General features: G+C 43.0%; 1 protein-coding gene and 1 long non-coding RNA gene across 5 annotated transcripts in view; both read left to right on the top strand.

Moving 5' to 3' along the window:
- Positions 1–17,509, top strand: part of ADCY2 (adenylate cyclase 2) — a 427,841-nt gene that overhangs the window by 256,714 nt on the left and 153,618 nt on the right. For 3 of the 4 annotated variants that reach the window (XM_082454366.1, XM_082454365.1, XM_082454368.1), the window contains exon 5: positions 7,398–7,544. The exons of the other annotated variant lie outside the window; for it this stretch is intronic. In XM_082454366.1, coding sequence (XP_082310492.1) covers positions 7,398–7,544 — 147 coding nt within the window. The remainder of the gene's footprint in view (positions 1–7,397; positions 7,545–17,509) is intronic. 4 annotated transcript variants of the gene reach the window in all.
- The window catches only part of LOC309657252, a 110,334-nt gene that overhangs the window by 20,710 nt on the left and 72,115 nt on the right, over positions 1–17,509 (top strand). The gene's annotated exons all lie outside the window — the stretch shown is intronic.

The following is a 17,509-nucleotide window of genomic DNA, read 5'->3' as shown; positions in this document are numbered from 1 at the left end:
TTCTCTTGTTACGGAGCACGGGCTCTAGGCACATGGGCCTCAGTAGTTGTGGCTCGCGGGATCTAGAGCACAGGCTCAGTAGTTGTGGCGCACAGGCTTAGTTGCTCCGCAGCTTGTGGGATCTTCCCAGACCAGGGCTTGAACCCATGTCCCCTGCATTGGCAGGCAGATTCTTAAGCACTGCGCCACCAGGGATGCCCTTGGTATAATTCTTAGAGGAAAATTTTTTATGACTTTTTCCAAGTTCCAGGAAGGAGAGGAACCACCTCCCCGTGTGCCCACGTTCCACCCACACGTTAAAGATGTCTTTCTCTTGGCTTCCTGGGAGGTAGGGAACTAGCGTTTACTTGGTGCCCACATCACGCCAGAAACGTTTCATGTTATTATTAGGAACTTCAATGAAAACATGCAGGGTAGGTGGAACTTTCTTCTACTGTCGACGACAAAGCTAACATTCCAATCTCTGAAGTCCAGAATCCCACAGCAGTGGATAATGTCTGGATGGGGGCCTTTGCCCTGGTGGTCTAGGTCTAAATGTCCTGCCCTTTGCCCCACACCACAGACCTGAGAGCTGGGGCTCCGCTGTGCCCTTCTGGCTTCCTGCTCCATCCACCCCCACTGTGGGTCCTGCTTGCTGATTCCTTTCCCTGGACTGGTCTTCCATCCTGTCTCATCTGTACTGGTCTTCCATCCTGTCTCATCTGTACCTCAAAATGTAGCTCTAGTAAGACAGCCAACAAAGTCCATTGCTGGGATCTGTCTCATACCCGACGTCCTCTATGCAGACTAAGAACTCCTGAGGGCAGAGTTTGTGTCATGGGTGTCCTAGCACAGTCCTGGCATTTGATGGGATAACCAGGTATCTATCAAGAGATGTATGGAAGAAGGAGGAAAAGACTAAGGCTAGGATAAATAAAAGAACTGTTCAACACACATGGGCAAATAAACTGTCTCGTAAATTGTCAAAAGGGGGGGAGTTTATTTCTCTGACTCCTAGGCTTTTGTATTTCCCTAATGAGGAAAAGTGTAAATGTAAGCAAAATACGGTATATTGGCAGGGATGATTGACATGGCTGGAAAGGAAGAACATTGTTCCTCTCCATTTGGTGTCCCACCTTCAGATTCCTGTATCTAGAAGATGTTTTGGCAAGGACTGTGTGCTCCACTGTCATTGGGAAATATCAGTCCTAAGGAGATATCGGGGCAGGAGAACCAGTATTTTTGATAACTGTTCATCTGCTTCCAAATTCCAAAAGATACTTCTTTTTCTGAGTAACTATTTCTCAATATTCACTATGGGATTCACTCATTTTTCTTAATACTGTCAACATAATACTATTTTCTTCTAAAATAATAAAACAACATGCCAAAGTCTTGTTCAGGAGGGGAGAAGCCATTCTCTTGATTGGAATGAACACATTCTGTACTGATGTGGGTAGAGCAATAAAATCACCATCTTAGATGTAGAATAATTTTGTGTATTATTACTTTCACTAAAGTTAACTAAAATTTTATTGCCTTTAACTAACCAAACTAATTAAAACTAAAGCATTTCATGAATGTAAAGGACATTAAAAGTGAAACCATTGCTTATTTAACATCCCGCCCTCCACTGAAAATAAGATGTTCTAAAGTGTTGAACAGATAGATGTGAGGCGAGTCAACTACAGATGGTACCAGGGATGCAGGATGACGCGCTGGTGATGGGTTTGAGCTCTCCAGATTGATGTTACCTCTTTGCTTCTGCCCACCTGTGCCATTTCTCAGTGACTCTGCTACTCCTTTGGAGAAAAAGAGAGGAAAAATTAACTTATAATCCTCCTAGATTTCTACACAAACAGCTCTAGTGAAAATCTCATAAGGATGAGATTAAATACTTTTCCTATCACATATGTATTTCATTACTGAAGCTATGGAAAACCACGGTGTGATAGTTAACTTTCTGTGTAAACTTGACTAGGCCATGGTACTCAGATGTTTGGTCAACCACCAGTCTAGATATTGCCGTGAAGGTATTTTTTAGATGAGATCAACATCTAAATCAGTAGGCTCTGAGTAAACCAGATGACCCTCCATAATGTGGGTGAGTTTCATGCAATCAGTTGAAGGTCTTAACAAAAAACACTGAGGTTCCCTGAGAAAGAGGGACTTTTGTCAGCAGATTGCTTTTGGACTCAAGTCAGAAGAACATCAATTCCAGCCTGCTCGCCTGCCCTGCACAATTCAGACTTATCAGCCCCCAGAATCACGTGATCCAATTCTTTAAATTAAAGATGATAGATAGATACATACATAATAGATGATAGATAGATGATAGATAGATTGATAGATAGATAGATAGATAGATAGATAGATAGATAGATAGATGACAGATAGATGATAAGTAGATAGATATAGACACATTCTGTGGGTTCTGTTTTCTCTGGACAAACTTGACTAAGACACGTGAATATGTGAGAAATCACTAGAAATCAAGAGAACACCATGGATAAATCAAAAACAATAAGCACACATTGGAAAATGATGATCTAGAAAACAAAGGTATTTTTTAATTGTAGAAAGAAAAGAATATGACATTGTGTTATCAATGGGAATTTCATCCATCAGAGCCTTTCTTGTCATTGTATTTCTTAGGCATCTGAGATCAGCTTGGCACTGGAAGAAGCCAAGTGCTCTGAGATTCTGACCCAAAGATGTGAACTGTGATGAGAGATGTGGTGCCTATTCATGACTTGCTCAGTCTTCACTAATTTGGGAATAGCCCAGAATCTATCACGGCTCTACTCATTTCCTAAAACATATGTTGAACTGTATCTGGATCTAACTGCAGCCGGTTTAAGAGGCAGAGTAAGTAGACTTCGTGGGTCTGATGGTAGGAAATAGTGTGACTCATGATTTTTGTGAGAGTCACCCAAACTACTGGTATTTCTTAAAGGGAGGCAATGCAAAACAATTAGAGGGAATAAACACAGAAAGAGCCAAAGGAGTGAACGGTGTAGATGAGTGAAGCCCGAGTAGGATGAAAGCACTGCCACCTCCAGGCAGCGTGAGCGTGGGTCACTTTCCATAATAACATTCCTAATGCGCGGGCTTCCCGTCAGAGTTAATGGTTCATGTACAGTGCCTGGCACATAGCAACCACCCAAGACAGATGAGATGTTATTAATAATGTATTGTGTTTTTCATTAACTGAATGTTTGTTTTTAATGTAATTATTTTAATTCAGAGTCTAGTATGTGAAAAACACTGCACAGTTAACCTAAAGATAGACGATGTAAACTATGAGACGTGTAGCAAAGGAAGGTCCCACAGCACTGGGCGAGCCGTTGGCCGCCATCCCAGGGTTGCGGGCATCTGAGTGATGGAAGGTCTGCTGGTTGTGAAGGATGTGGTCCTCCATCCCACCCTCCCTGCGCACGCTGCTTCTTCCTAACTAATTTGTTCTATGTTTATCCAATTTAAGAGGCTGCTGTAACCCAACGGAACTCAGATGGCATCTCAAAATAGTAGTCATTCAGCATTTACTGAGTGCATATTATATGCAAAACATTTGATAATATTTTAAAAGAATAATTGTTATATTCATTTCTGTGGCAAAATATGCACAGACTGAAAGGCTTTATTGAAGACCTATACTATTATTACTGTTATTTAACTCCCAAATAGAAAACGCAAACCTGTTTTATATACCAAGAGTATATTTCTCTTCTAGGAGTTTTATGGTGTCAGGTCTTATGTTTAACTCTTTAAGCCATTTTGAGTTTATTTTTGTGCATGGTGTGAGGGTGTGTTCTAACTTCATTGATTTTACTTTCCAACTTTCCCAGCACCACGTGCTGAAGAGACTGTCTTTTCTCAATTTTATATTCTTGCCTCCCTTGTCGAAGATTAAGTGACCATAGGTGTGTGGGCTTATTTCTGGGCTCTCTATTCTGTTGCATTAATATGGCACAAATAACTCTATCTACAAAACAGAAACAGACTCATACACATAGAGAATAGACTTGCAGTTGCCAAGGGAGGCGGGGAGGGAGAAGGATGGACCAGGAGTTTGGGGTTGGTAGATGCAAACTATTACATTTAGAATAGATAAACAACAAGGTCCTACTGTATAGCACAGGGGACTATATTCAATATCCTGTGATAAACCATAGTGGAAAAGACTATAAAAAAGGAATGTATACAGCACTATTTACAATAGCCAGGACATGGAACCAACCTAAATGTCCATTGACAGATGAATGGATAAAGAAGATGTGGCACATATATACAATGGACTATTACTCAGCCATAAAAAGAAACGAAATTGAGTTATTTGCAGTGTGGTGGATGGACCTAGAGTCTGTCATACAGAGTGAAGTAAGTCAGAAAGAGAAAAACAAATACCATATGCTAACACACACATATGGAATCTAAAAAAAAAAAAAAATGGTACTGATGAACCTAGTGGCAGGGTAGGAATAAAAACGTAGACATAGAGGATGGACTTGAGGCCACAGGGAAGGAGGGAGAAGCTGGGGCGAAGTGAGAGTAGCATTGACATACATACACTACCAAATGTAAAATGGATGGCTAGTGGGAAGCAGCTGCATAGCACAGGGAGATCAGCTCGGTGCTTTGTGATGACCTAGGGGGTGGGATAGGGAGGGTGGGAGGGAGGCTCAAGAGGGAGGGAATATGGGGATATATGTACGTATATGGCTGATTTGCTTTGTTGTACAACAGAAACTAACACAGTATTGTGAAGCAATTATACTCCAATAAGGATCTATTTTTTTAAAAAAAGAATATATATGTGTATAACTGAGTCACTTTGCTGTACAGCTGAGATTGGCACAATTTTGTAAGTCAACTATACTTCAATAAAAAAGAGTATATTTCTCAATGGTATGGGAAATGTGTATACACACGAACATATTCTAAAATAAATAGCATTTATCCCGTATCCACTATCCTATATCCCCTGTAATAACTTCTCTAAGACTTAATTGGTGGGCAGTTCTTTATTTCTTCCTGATGAAATCACTTCCTGTGTGATTTTAGTTAACTTTCAAGTCAGACAGATAGAAGACACGGGAGGGAGGAATTTTGCAACTAGAAATGAAGTGATCATTAACACTTCGATGCTTCAATTATCAACATCATACCCATTTCTTATTTTAAACCCAGTCTTATATCTCCTTGATTTCTAAATCAAACGTGGGAAAACACTTTGATTCATCTGGTTTTTGATAGAATGAAATTAATTAAAAATTTGCTACGTGTTAAGATATAGGTGAAAATGGGAGAAGAGTTGAGACATTATTTGTTGGTGTTGGTTATTTTGCAAGTTTCACTGCTATGTACTTATTCTGGCAATTTCCCAAAGGTTGAATGCTTGGAGCAAAACTCACTAAAAGCGAGCCTCTCCTGTGGTTTTTCTCCTTAGTGTTCCACTCATAGCAGATGATGCTTCGGTGGGCACGGGATGTTCAAGAGGAAGATGGAGGAGGATTTATGTTTAGTATTAATTACACAACTGAGAAATAGTTCTATCAAAGAGCTGCCTGAAAAACTTTGTATTGTTCACTGTGCGTGTGGTGGAGACATCCATGACAGCATATGAATCAAACTAATTGTAACTCTCACTTGGTTATGAGAAAAAATGACATTTGCGTTCTTCTGAATTAAATCTTTCTCACACAAATTACTGGTTGCCAGTGTAAATCAAGCAACATGTGTTCTGAATTCTGACTGCTGGAGAATTAGCTATTGAGTGGGGAAATGAGATACTTTTGTTTGCAGCTAAACTCAAGTTGACTTTTTTTTTTTTTTGCTTTATCTAAAAATAAGTGTTATAGAACTATTGCTTCACCAGCTTTTATAGCAAGGATTTGGGAATTGTTTCGTCCAGACTCTCCATTTTGGGGTGAGGAAGATGAGGCCCAGGGAGGTGAGAGGGTGGCCTGAAGTCTCACCCAAAGGAATGGTCAGCTCAGACACGAACTTCCATCGTCTGGTTTTATGCAGTGAATGACTCGCTGCCCCACCATCATCCCAATGACGTGGTGAGATGGCCACCTCTAGGGCAACCAGCCACTTAAATCCAGGATGTGGATTTAAATCCAGCTCCCTGCATAAGTCAATACCATCAGAACACGAGGACATGGGGGAGCTGGGATTTGCTTCCAGACCTGAAAACACCCAAGCACGTGCTTGGAATCCCTGCCCTTTCCTTCTCAGGTGAGAGCTCAATAAGAACTTGGACATTAAGAGTTTCCAAGAAGATCTATTTTATGGATTTTACCGTTAAGTTGAGCAACATATGGGAGAGAGATTATGGAAGTAATAGTGATATGCCCTTCGGTTGAAGGATATACCCTTTATTCTCACTTCTTCACTTGTCGGTGACAGTTCTGATGTGTCTGCCCTGCCATTAAGTGTGATTTTCAAGAGAACTTTCTCTACCTCAGGAGACATCAAGCCACAGCTCGAGGGACAGATCTGGCCTCCACCTGCTTCTGTAATGGCCTCATGAGCTAAGAAAGTATTTTACATTGTTAGATGATTTTTTTAAAAATCAGAAAAAAAAATCAGAAGAATAATAATGCTCCATGACACATGAAAATGACATGCAATTAAGGTTTCCATTTCTATAAATAAAGTATTGGCTCACAGCACTTTCATTCATTTTCTCCCTGTCTGTGACTGCTTTCCTGCTACAATGGCAGAGCTGAGCATTTGTGACAGAAGTGACTTGGCACATAAAGCCTGAACTATTCATTTCCTGGCCCTTTACAGAAAGTTTGCCAATCCCTGCTCTAGGCTGTATGGGTGGAAGCTCTGTGTCAGGCACCGTTTCCTCCCAGTGTTAGAATTCTGCTTCTCTCCCGAGAGGCTATGAGACTCTAGTATCCCACCCCTCCAGAGAGGAAATGACTCCTTGCCAAACGGCGAGCCTTGGAAGCTGCCCAGCGGCCCCTCCTGCTGCTTAGGAGTGTAGGTGCAGCTGGGTGACAGGTATCAAGAGAAGGCGGCAGTGTGAGGGCCAGGACAGTTAGAGAAGAGATTGGAGAACGTTTCAGGACACTTGAGAATATTTAAACAAGTAGCAGGTGAGGCACTGGAGATGAAAAGGCAGCGGGTAGCAAGACCGAGCAGGGAGTGTCTGTCCGCCCATGGGTCCCAGCAGCCACTTGGGGACCCTGTGTCCTGACAACCTCCTTCTCTGTGCTGCGGATGAAGGACTCTGTTAGGGGCTGAACTGTGTCCTCCCCAGATTCATGCTTTGAAGCCCTAAATCCCGGGACCTCAGAATGTGACTGTATGTAGTCACAGGGTCTTTAAAGAGGGAATTACATTAAAATGAGGTCATTAGAGTGACCCTAATCCAATCTGACTGGTATCTTTATAAGAAGAGGAGATCGGGACACAGACACACACAGAGAAAAGACCGTGTGAACAAACAAGTGGAAGGCAGCCATCTGCAAGCCAAGGAGGAAGGCCTTGGGGGAAACCAACAAAAGTGCCAACACTTTGATCCCGGACTTCCAGCCCCCAGAACTGTAAGGAAGTACATCTCTGTGGTTTAAGCCCCCAGACTGTGGCACCGTCTTACGACAGCCCTAGAAAACGAATACAGTGGCATGTAGCCACCTGGACACCCTCAACATGGAAGTAGGCACATCCCTTGTCTTGCTCAGCATAAAATAGCCCACATATGCTTGTAACAATAACATGGGGTGATTCTCCAAGGTCCGTGAGTTCCACTGCTTCCCAGAGGACAAGAATTATGATACGATTTTACTGACCCAATTATTTCATCACATTCTTAAGCAAAGCCAAAATTTTAAGCACATGCAATGAACCCGACAGGCGATGAAGCGGACGCCTAGAGCAGATATTCTCAGCCTCAGCCCTGCTGACACACGCAGCTGGATCCGGCCCTGCCGTGAGGCTGCCCCGTACAGACGTCGAACACCGTCCCTTCCCTCTGGCCACTCGGGGCAAGTAGCATCCTCCAGGTGTGACAACCAACAGTGTCTCCAGGAACTGCCTGATGCTCCCTGGGGAGGTACAGAATTGGCCCCAGTGGCAACCGCTGGTATAGACTGAGACCCCTACCACTCTTCTCTTCCTGCCCCCGCTTGTCAGTTGCAGTAGTGATGGGTTTTTTCCTAATTTATTTGGGATCCAGCAGGAGCACTTTTAAAGTAGCTGGTGCTCCAGACTGTTTCCACCATGCAGTGATCTCCATTCTCCCTCAGTCAGAAACGGAGAATGCCTCTTGGTTTGCCTCTCGCTGGGTCTGTAGGGATTCGTAAGAATTCTCTGGCCTTTGCTTACTCAGGGAGGCTGCTTGAGAGGGTGGGCCATGTCAAGAGCCACGTATAGCCATAGCCCACCTCGTGCTCAGCTCTGGAATCTTCTCTTTCTCTTCTTGGCCCTTGGTTCCTGCAGTTTATGTTACTGGGTCATGCCCTTTTGTGTTCTGTTGCCGCAGTTGGTGAGTTTTCCTTGTTGCTTTTTATAAGTGTTGGCCTGTTCTCTTCGGTATCGTGAGCAGGAAGTTCTGCCCTATAGTTTTATTATGACACCTACATTTGGCTGCCAATTTTATTTATAAACTTATAGTCATCAACAGGCACAACCATAATTACTGATCACTTAATAAGTGTAAAAAACATCTAGAATTGCAAAGGATGTGTAAATAAAATGCATTATCTCTGCACGCTTCTCCCTCCCCCCAAAGTAATTTTGACTGTACCTGGGGAACCAATGTGAGTGAAAGAGTTAGAGAATAATGAAATGACAAGTGGACATTTGGAGAACAGCACCATGCATGTGGGCTTGAACTAGTCTAAGGAGATTTCTGAACATCCAGGCTAACGTACAGGACTTCCTGTGCGCCAGGCGTGTTCTAAGCCCTTTCTGAACATTAATCCTTTTAACCCCACAGCAATCTCATTGCAGAGGGCTCTTCTCATCCCCTTTAAGAGGAGGGGCAAGAGCAAATGTTAAAGGAAAAGGAAGAATGAAACAAAACGCAAAATACAACTGGAGAGAGCGTTCAAGGAGAAATTAGCAGATGCAGCTCTGGAATGTTATGAATGAAATGGTGGAAAGTTGCATAGGTGAGACTGGGTCAGATGGTGACCGCTGTGGAAACGTTTAGACCAGAAGTTTTTTTTCACTGTGGTGGAAGGGATTGGTGAGTTCACTAGACCAGTGATGTCACTGATATTGTTGTTGATAGTGTATTGCTGTTGTAAGCAGATTACAGGCAGCAAGTGCATCGTTGTACTGACAAAACCATTCAGCTACGGTAGAAGATTTGTAAATATAAGTATCTAAGGTCGTGATTGTTTTTGAAATAATTGTTTTGGAAGTTAATAGATAATTCTATTTCACTTTGGAAGTGTATGGTATTTTAAAACGTGATTTTTTATTCTGTAGCTTTGCAGTATTGAGTAAAGGATGACTGTGAGTCAGACATCTCATTTTATGTGAGTTTCATGATTTTGAATGCAAGTTGAATAAGAAGTTTGAGGCCTGTCAATTGAATTAAAAGTTTTGGATGCTTCTGCTCTATTAAGTTGCCTATTCCATATGCAAAGAGCACCTTGCTTTGGGTAGTATGGTATGGTGTGCTTTTATCAGCTACCAGAAAAGCAGTTTAGTAAAACCACTCAACCAATAACAGAACATTCCCAGATATTTCAATGGATCACTTAAGAGTGAATTATGAAACATATCTGAATGCCATTTCATTAATTTTCCCCTTCCCTTTCAAGATGGTTTATTTTAATAAATCTCTTCAATCCTATCTAATTTTTATTACGTTTATTTTCTTGACAAAAAAAGTCAACATTAGTTTTTTAAAAAACCCATTTTTACTGAGCTAATACATATGAGTTTATGTCTAAAACAATCTTAAAATAAATTGAAAGGGACTCATAGCATTTGTAGACAGCTGCTTAATTTCCATTGTCTATCTTGTTTGCTTTAAGCCATTTCTAAGAATCATTTGCCAAGTTTTAAGTTGAGGTAGAAGCCAAAATGTGAGCATCGTAGAGAGAATAAAGTAGGATTCTCCTCAATTCCTCATCAAGAGCCTGTCCTCCTGCATCACATCCTATGTAGTGTCAACCCAGCCTGGAGCAAGTGTTTGGATGAGAAGGAGAAGAGAGAGGAGTTGTGTGCAGAGCTGGAGACACGGTAGATTCACAGAAAGTCAAGGTGAGACTTGACTTGAACTGGGCTCCTGGGGTCCCGCATGGAGAGGCCCTGGGCCTCCAGGGCCTGTAGAAATTATTTAACCCTTGGATCCACCATGCCTTTGGAACCAGGAATGTTGGAAATGTCTGTCATCCAGTCTGTATCTGATGGAAAACACCACCATTTTTCCCCATCCTTTGAATCTGGGTGTGCGTGATTCTTGGTTTGACTAATAGAATACGGGAAACTAATGCCGTAGGAAGTCTGTGCCAAGGCCTCATGAGGCCCCGAGATCCCTTCTTGCTTTCTGGACTCACCACCAGGAAACCAGTCCAGCCTGATGGAGGATGAGTGGCCACAGGGAGAAGAACCAAGGCCCAGCTGCCGGCCAGCAGCAACTGCCAAACCAACAAAAGGGCTGTGTTGGGGCCTCCAGCCAGGCCAGCCCTCCCCAGCTGAAAGTAGTCATGTGACTAGCCTGCAGCAAAACCAGCAAAGGAACCACCCAGCTGATCCACAGAATCAGGAGGGAGAAAAAAAAGAAGCATCGTTGTTCTAAGCCACTGGGCTTGGGGCAGTTTGTTTTGCAGCAGTGGATAACTGAAATACATCCCTAATCCAAAGCAGGCCTGAGCTCAGGTCAGCAGGGTCCCAGGAGCTGCTTAGAATAAGATGCTGTTTTCCTTAGAAATCATTGCATATGGTTCAGTATTGTATCAGACACCAGCCTTTCACACTTTCAATTTAGTGCTCCTAAAAATATGTTTACTGTTTGACAAATATTTTTATTGGCATGACAAAGTGGAGAATTCCCAAGTTTATATATGCTGATGTAGTTAATTTAAATTAATCGATAAGTGTATATATATATATATATATATATATATATATATTTTTTTTTTTTTTTTTAAGTGTAACATAGCATCTTCTCATGAGCCATAGCTTTCATTCCCATGCTGATCTCGGTTTTTGTTTCCTGGCAGAAAACTTGCCCCCTTTGCCCTGTGGCAGGGCTGCAGTTCATAAGTTATTCCTTTCTCTTCAGCTCCTCCACATCGTGCTCTGGGCTGTGCGTCTTTCATCACGCTGAGTCAGAGACAGGAGGAGCCTTCCCAATGTAATCTACATGAGCACTTGAATTCGTACCTGCAGAATAACAAAAAGGAGAGTGCCTGCTTCATCAGCTCTAGAAAGATGAAATATTAACACAACTTTAAGAAAAATCCATGAAAGAATGTAAATGCACACATGCCAACTAATATGTATGGTGACAAGATTAAAAGACATCTATAGATCTATAGGTATATAGATATGGATATATATGCACATGTATTACATACTTATATAATATATATACATATATTTGTTATATACATGCTCCCGTCGTTTCTTCTAATGGAGAAAATCACAGGTTTTTCAAAATTACCCCCAAAATTTCAAAGTATATTTCTTTTTTGCTGCTGCACTCAAGGATGTCTTCCCATTTCTTCCTGACACCTTGCAGAGTGGGAGAAAGCTCAAAGTGGAAGAGACAGCAGAAACATACTCAAACACCTCTCAGGCTACTGGGAGGACACTGGTAGCCAAAGAAGTTACACATCATCCACCTTTGTTACCCACCATCCACTTAATGAGAGCTGAGGCCAGAATGTTCTCCTGACTTCCATCATTGAAAAAGCAGACTATTTAATGAGCTGCCCACTTATACAAAGTGTAATGAGGCCTTAGTCACACATCCATGCCTTCCTTCCTGTGTCCATCTGACAAATGTTTATGGAGTGTCTACTGTGTTCCCAGCTCTGTGTTCCACGCCGGGGACATAATATTGAAGAAGGCACAGTTTGGGTACAGCTTCGGGCAGGAAAGTAAATAGATGATTAGAGTTTGAGGGTAAACATTGGATGCCAAAACAACACACAACACCTAGCTGGACAGCTCTCAGAGAGGAGGTGATGGAAGAGGTGGCGGGTGTGGGATTAGAAGCTTGACTGAAGAGTTAGCAGGGCTGGCCTTAGTGAATGCCGGTGGTGTGGGTGGGAACGGAGTGATGGAGCCTGGGGTCCAGGTCCCAGGGGAGCATGCTGTCCAGGGAAGAGGTGAGTGCAGCGCCAAGCTGGGGCTGCACGTGACTCAGAAGAGCTGGACCACAGGCTCAAGGCTGAGGAGGAAGAAATGAAGGAGGTGGGGTTCACCTCTGGTGAACACAAGATGCAAGATACACTACACCAGAGGTGACATCCTGGAGGGCTTAGGATTTGTTAGTAGACGTTCAGAGCTGGGACTGACCTTATTTGCCTGCTTCACATTTTAGAAAGACCTTTGCTGCAGGAGAGAAAGTGGGAGGGGAAGACAGGAGGTGGGAAGCCCAGTTAGGAGATGATCCACTCATCAGATGGGTGGCAGGGGTGACGGTGAACTGGTGAGTGGCCGTAGGTCAAGGGGAAGGGGCAAGTTCCACAGTGTGAAGGACAGGAATCCAGGAATCGCTGCTTCACTGGCTGCGGGGTGGTAAGACGGAAGAGTAATCGAGGATGAGAGTGGTTTCTGCTTGGGCAGCTGGGCAGATGATCAACCTTTAACTTAACTAAGGTTACAAGGGGAGGAACAGCTCTGGAAAGGAAGGTGATAGTTTCCGTCTTGGAAATGCAGCGTTGGATTTCTCTGCATGTGACAGAGACCTCTGTTTTTTCTCTCAATATCCATTCTCTCCTTCTTCTATACTAAGAGGATCTTTTTACCTGGGCACATGCCATCCTGAACAAAGACATGTCCCAGCATCCTTCAGAGGTGATTATAGCCTTATGATCACCTCTGGCCAATGGCGTGTGAGCAGAAGCCATGATATCTTCCAAGGGATGCCCTAGGAAGGTGTCCTCTTCCATTCTGGGAGGATGGAGGCAAGAAAGCAATTGAAGTGATGGACCTTGGAGTCCAGGGAGGAAAGGAATGAAGTAGGGAAAGGGAAGGAGCAATAGGGGATAAATAGTCGGGCTAGAGGTCCAAAGGAGGAGCCTCACATTTAGAACAATGGTTCTCAACCAGGGGAGACTTTGACTGCCACCACCCAACCAGGGGGCATTTGGCAATGCTTGGAGGTGATTCCAGTTATCACGGCTGGGGATGGGATTTCTACTGGTATCCAGTGGGTAGGAACTCTTGAAGTCAAGTTTAGGTTTAGGACTGTGGGGTAGAAACTGCTAAGCATCCTGCAATGCACAGGACAGTCTCCCAAACAAAGAACTCTCCAGCCCCAAATGCCCGTAGTGCTGAAGGCGAGAAGTCAGATGTAGAGGACTGGCCGACAAGGTGAATGTGTACAATGAAATTACATGTCCTACGTAATAGCGTTCAAATTCTTTCCACCTGCACACACACAAACATGCATGTGTGCTCCCTGCAAGCCAGTCAGAGCTGATCTGCCTGGCAAGGCTCAGCCCACGGGCTGCCAGTTTGCTTTCTCCGGGCTTAAAATTTTGATGAATTCTTAAGAATGTATATGTTTAGAAAAAATAAATGAGTTAGCAAACACACCAAATCAAGGTTTCCTGCTACATTACCTGTATGATTTAGACTTGAGTTATCGTCATATGTAACTAACAATAAACTCTCTTATGAGATGTTTTTCTTAAATTATAGAAGCTTCAAGCCACGATTTATTTTTCTTTGTCAGGTAGCCATGTGTTGGGGAGGAGGAAATTTCCCCCCTACCCTTCTTGAGTTCTTTTGGCTGGTCCAATAATGAAAGTGACACAAGACAGATGAACAAGAGAAAAAATACAAATTTAGTTCATACCTTTGGAGATCTCATAGAAATAGAACATTAGAAGGGGCCAAAGCAGGCAGTTTTTATATTTTTAGACAAAGAAACAATACGTTTGTGAGAAATTGACAAGACAAAGAAATTTAAGCTTGGGTGCTTAATTAGTGAAGAATCAAAACTGAGTTTGGGCTTGGGTAGTAAATCAAAGGAGTAAGGAGGTTTGTTTATAGGAGCTTCTCGGCCCTGAATTCCCTCTCTCTGGCCATAAGGGTGTGTCTCTACCTCCTGGCACTGGGAGTGTACCTTTCACAGGGGAGATTTATTTGCTGCTTTAAGGGGGGCAGAGAGGGTGGGCCAGAGTATTCCTTTTGCACTGGCTGTTTCTCAAGTAACTGTAATTCAGAATAACCAGGATGTCACTGTGGTTGGGAGTGGGGTAGGGGGCTGCCCTGAGCCCCAGCAGTTGCATCTGAGATCCTGAACCAGAATCACTGTTTTTAGCTAATATTTGATGTCATTCTCTCCAAAGACAGAACTCTTAGTGAAATCTAGGTGGGAGAATCCTTGAAAGAAAATCTGCAGTCTGATTACAGAGAACATATTTTTTAAAGACAAAGATAAAGCTTAAAAATCATGTGCCAACAGTATTCATTCAGAGATCGGGTCTGTAACAAGTTAACAGTCCAGCAAACTGCAGCAAAAGAGCACCTTCATTCCTGCGTTCGAACCACAGTCCTTTCATTTGAGTTACCTTAGGACAGTTCTAGCAACGGGACTGCCCTTCTACTTTTTGCCATGGTGATTTTGCAGTCCAATTTGCTGATTGCATCTTTCATTTGTACCTGAGGAAACTTAGGACATTGCTTAATGAGCAGAATGAGAATTAGTGCAATTCCGCTCTCTCTTTTTTCTCACTTATTGGTATCAACAGTATCAGTGCCCAAGGGGACAATTAGTGTTTAAGGGTAGGCACCATATTTAAAGGGTATTATCTGCAAGGTTTTGACTTTAGAGGATTTCCTCTGGAGGCTTTAGTTTTCAGGACAAATAAGCAGAAATGTGAACATCTACCTCCACGCTGGAGAGTCCTTGGATCACCCCTCCAAGCCAGCTCCTCAGCTTTGCATTCGCAGCAGAGAAAAAGCAAATGCCCACCTCAGGATTCGGTCCTGTGTTCATGAGAGAAATGGCAAGCAGTTTCTTCCAGAAATCTCCTCGGTTCCCTCCCTGCTCAAAGAAAGCCTTTTGATATTTGCTGGTATTTGCTGTGTGCCCCAGTGTGGCCGGGGGCACACCTCTGGCAGGGGTCTGGATTGAGGGGTGGGAAGAGGTTGAGGGCTGTCAACACCGTAGGAGACTGTGAGACTTACCCCAAGACCAAGTTTGCGTTGGCGTTCAAGTCTCCAAGTTCAGCACAATTAGGAAAAAGGATTATTCTCCCCACCAAATAAAAAGGAGTGGGGAGGGGAGTCAACCACACCCAGAGACACTACCATGTGGAACAATATCCGTCCCCATCACTGGCTGGAGCCGTTATTTCTTCTTGTGCCTCTTTGTATGTTGCCTCTTCTTCTGGATGGTAAGAAGACCTCTACCCACTGACTGCCTCCATGGGCTCAAATACTGACTCCACCACCTGCTTGATGTGGGATACTTAGCAAGTCTCCAAACCTCTTTTTCTTCAGTTTCCTCTTCATAAAAATGAGGAAAGTAATAATACCTACTTCATTGGGTTGGGGAAGAATTAAGCAAGATAATGATTACAGATCGCTTAGAACTGGAATTGGTACATGGAAAGTAGTCAACTAATATCTGTTGAATGGAAAAAAATAATTGAATTAAGAGCACAGCAACTGCATGGAAACAACCTAAATGCCCAACCTAAATGCCCATCTTTATCCATGAATGGATAAAGACAATGTGGTACATATATACAGTAGAATATTACTCAGCCATAAAAAAGAATGAAATGATGCCATTTGCAGCAGCATGGATGGACCTAGAGATTATCATGCTAAGTGAAGTGAGTCAGACAGAGAAGACAAATATCATATATATGGAATCTAAAATATGACACAAATGAACTTATGTATGAAACAGAAATAGACTCACAGACATAGAGAACAGACTTGTGGTTGCCAAGGGGGAGGGGGTGGAGGAGGGAAGGACAGGGAGTTTGGGGTTAGCAGATGAAAACTATTATATTCAATATATAGAATGCATAAACAATAAGGTCCTACTGTAGAGCACAGGGAACTATATTCAATATCCTGTGAGAAAGCATAATGGAAAAGAATATGAAAAAGAATGTACATACATGTATTGACATAACTGAGTCACTTTGCTGTACACCAAGAAACTAACACAACATTATAAATCAACTATACATCAATAAAATAAATTTTAAAAAAAGAGCACAGCAACTGCATTCAAGTAGAGTAGTTCTATAATTTCCTGGGAAGAATAGGAGAAAGTTCATTTCCATGTAAGATAGAGGTCTGTTCTTTGAGCAACAATTCTAAATGGTCCAAACATGAATTTATAGACCTTTTTTGAGGCCAAACTTAGTAGCTACATTGAAGGGACTGGTCTCCCCTCCAAAGCTCCATAGCCTCTGGCACCCACCCTCACCCCTCCCCACGTCTCTTATACTCATCATGGTTTCATAACATGAAACACCCAAACATCCAGCCTTAGACTGAGAAGCCCAGGCCAGACTAGAATCCCAAGCCACTGAGGGATTAAACAGAGTGAACCCGCAGTCTCACCACCATCAAGGATCTGCCCGTGCAGACACACTCCCGGGCTCTTTCTCAGTACTTTTCATGGTTGATGGTACAAACATCACTGTGCGACACGGCACTGCCAACATTCTTAAGTGTGAGAGCACTTGGCTGGCTGATGAAAGCCCGTTGCTTGGCATCCAACGAGAACAAACACTTTGATTGGAGAACGGAGAAAACAGGAATTTGTATATAGGGTGACACCTACAGCCAAGCAGAATGGGTAAATTCTCAAGACTTCAGCCTTTCCTTAGAACAAATCTTTTAGAGAAGTGATCCCTGTTTTTTTATAGCTGAAGAGAAACGTTTGACCCTGGGTGGGGAAATTCCCAGCCTGTGTAATTCCTACACCCCTCAAAGCAACCCCAAGTGCCTGAGTGAGTAAATGAAATTTCACCAAGTCAGAACAGCTGTGAAGATCACATGCACACAAGGATTGAGCACATGGGGTGGTGTACACTCCCTTCACGGTGTTGCATCTGTCTGAATAGCTAAGGTGTGCAATGGCAAAAAGTGCCCCCAAATTGAAGGGGCTGGCAATGATAATGGAAGGGAGACCTTGTATTTGTCCAGTATAGGTGGGCTGCCACGTTGCATCCTACACTGGACTCAGGCTCAGAGTAGCTCCTACCTGGGACATTACTGGTCCCCAAAGCATAGGGAAACGAAAGCGTGGTGAGCCCCACACTGCTCTTAAAGCTTCTGCTCAGAAGAAGCACACATCACGCCCCTCACATTTCATTGGTCAGACCGAACCACGAGACCAAGC

This window comes from Balaenoptera physalus, assembly GCF_965194825.1.
Source record: "Balaenoptera physalus genome assembly, chromosome: 3".
Classification (NCBI taxonomy): domain Eukaryota; kingdom Metazoa; phylum Chordata; class Mammalia; order Artiodactyla; family Balaenopteridae; genus Balaenoptera; species Balaenoptera physalus.
The sequence above is the reverse complement of the archived record's forward strand: the minus strand, read 5'-3'. Positions and strand labels throughout refer to the sequence as shown.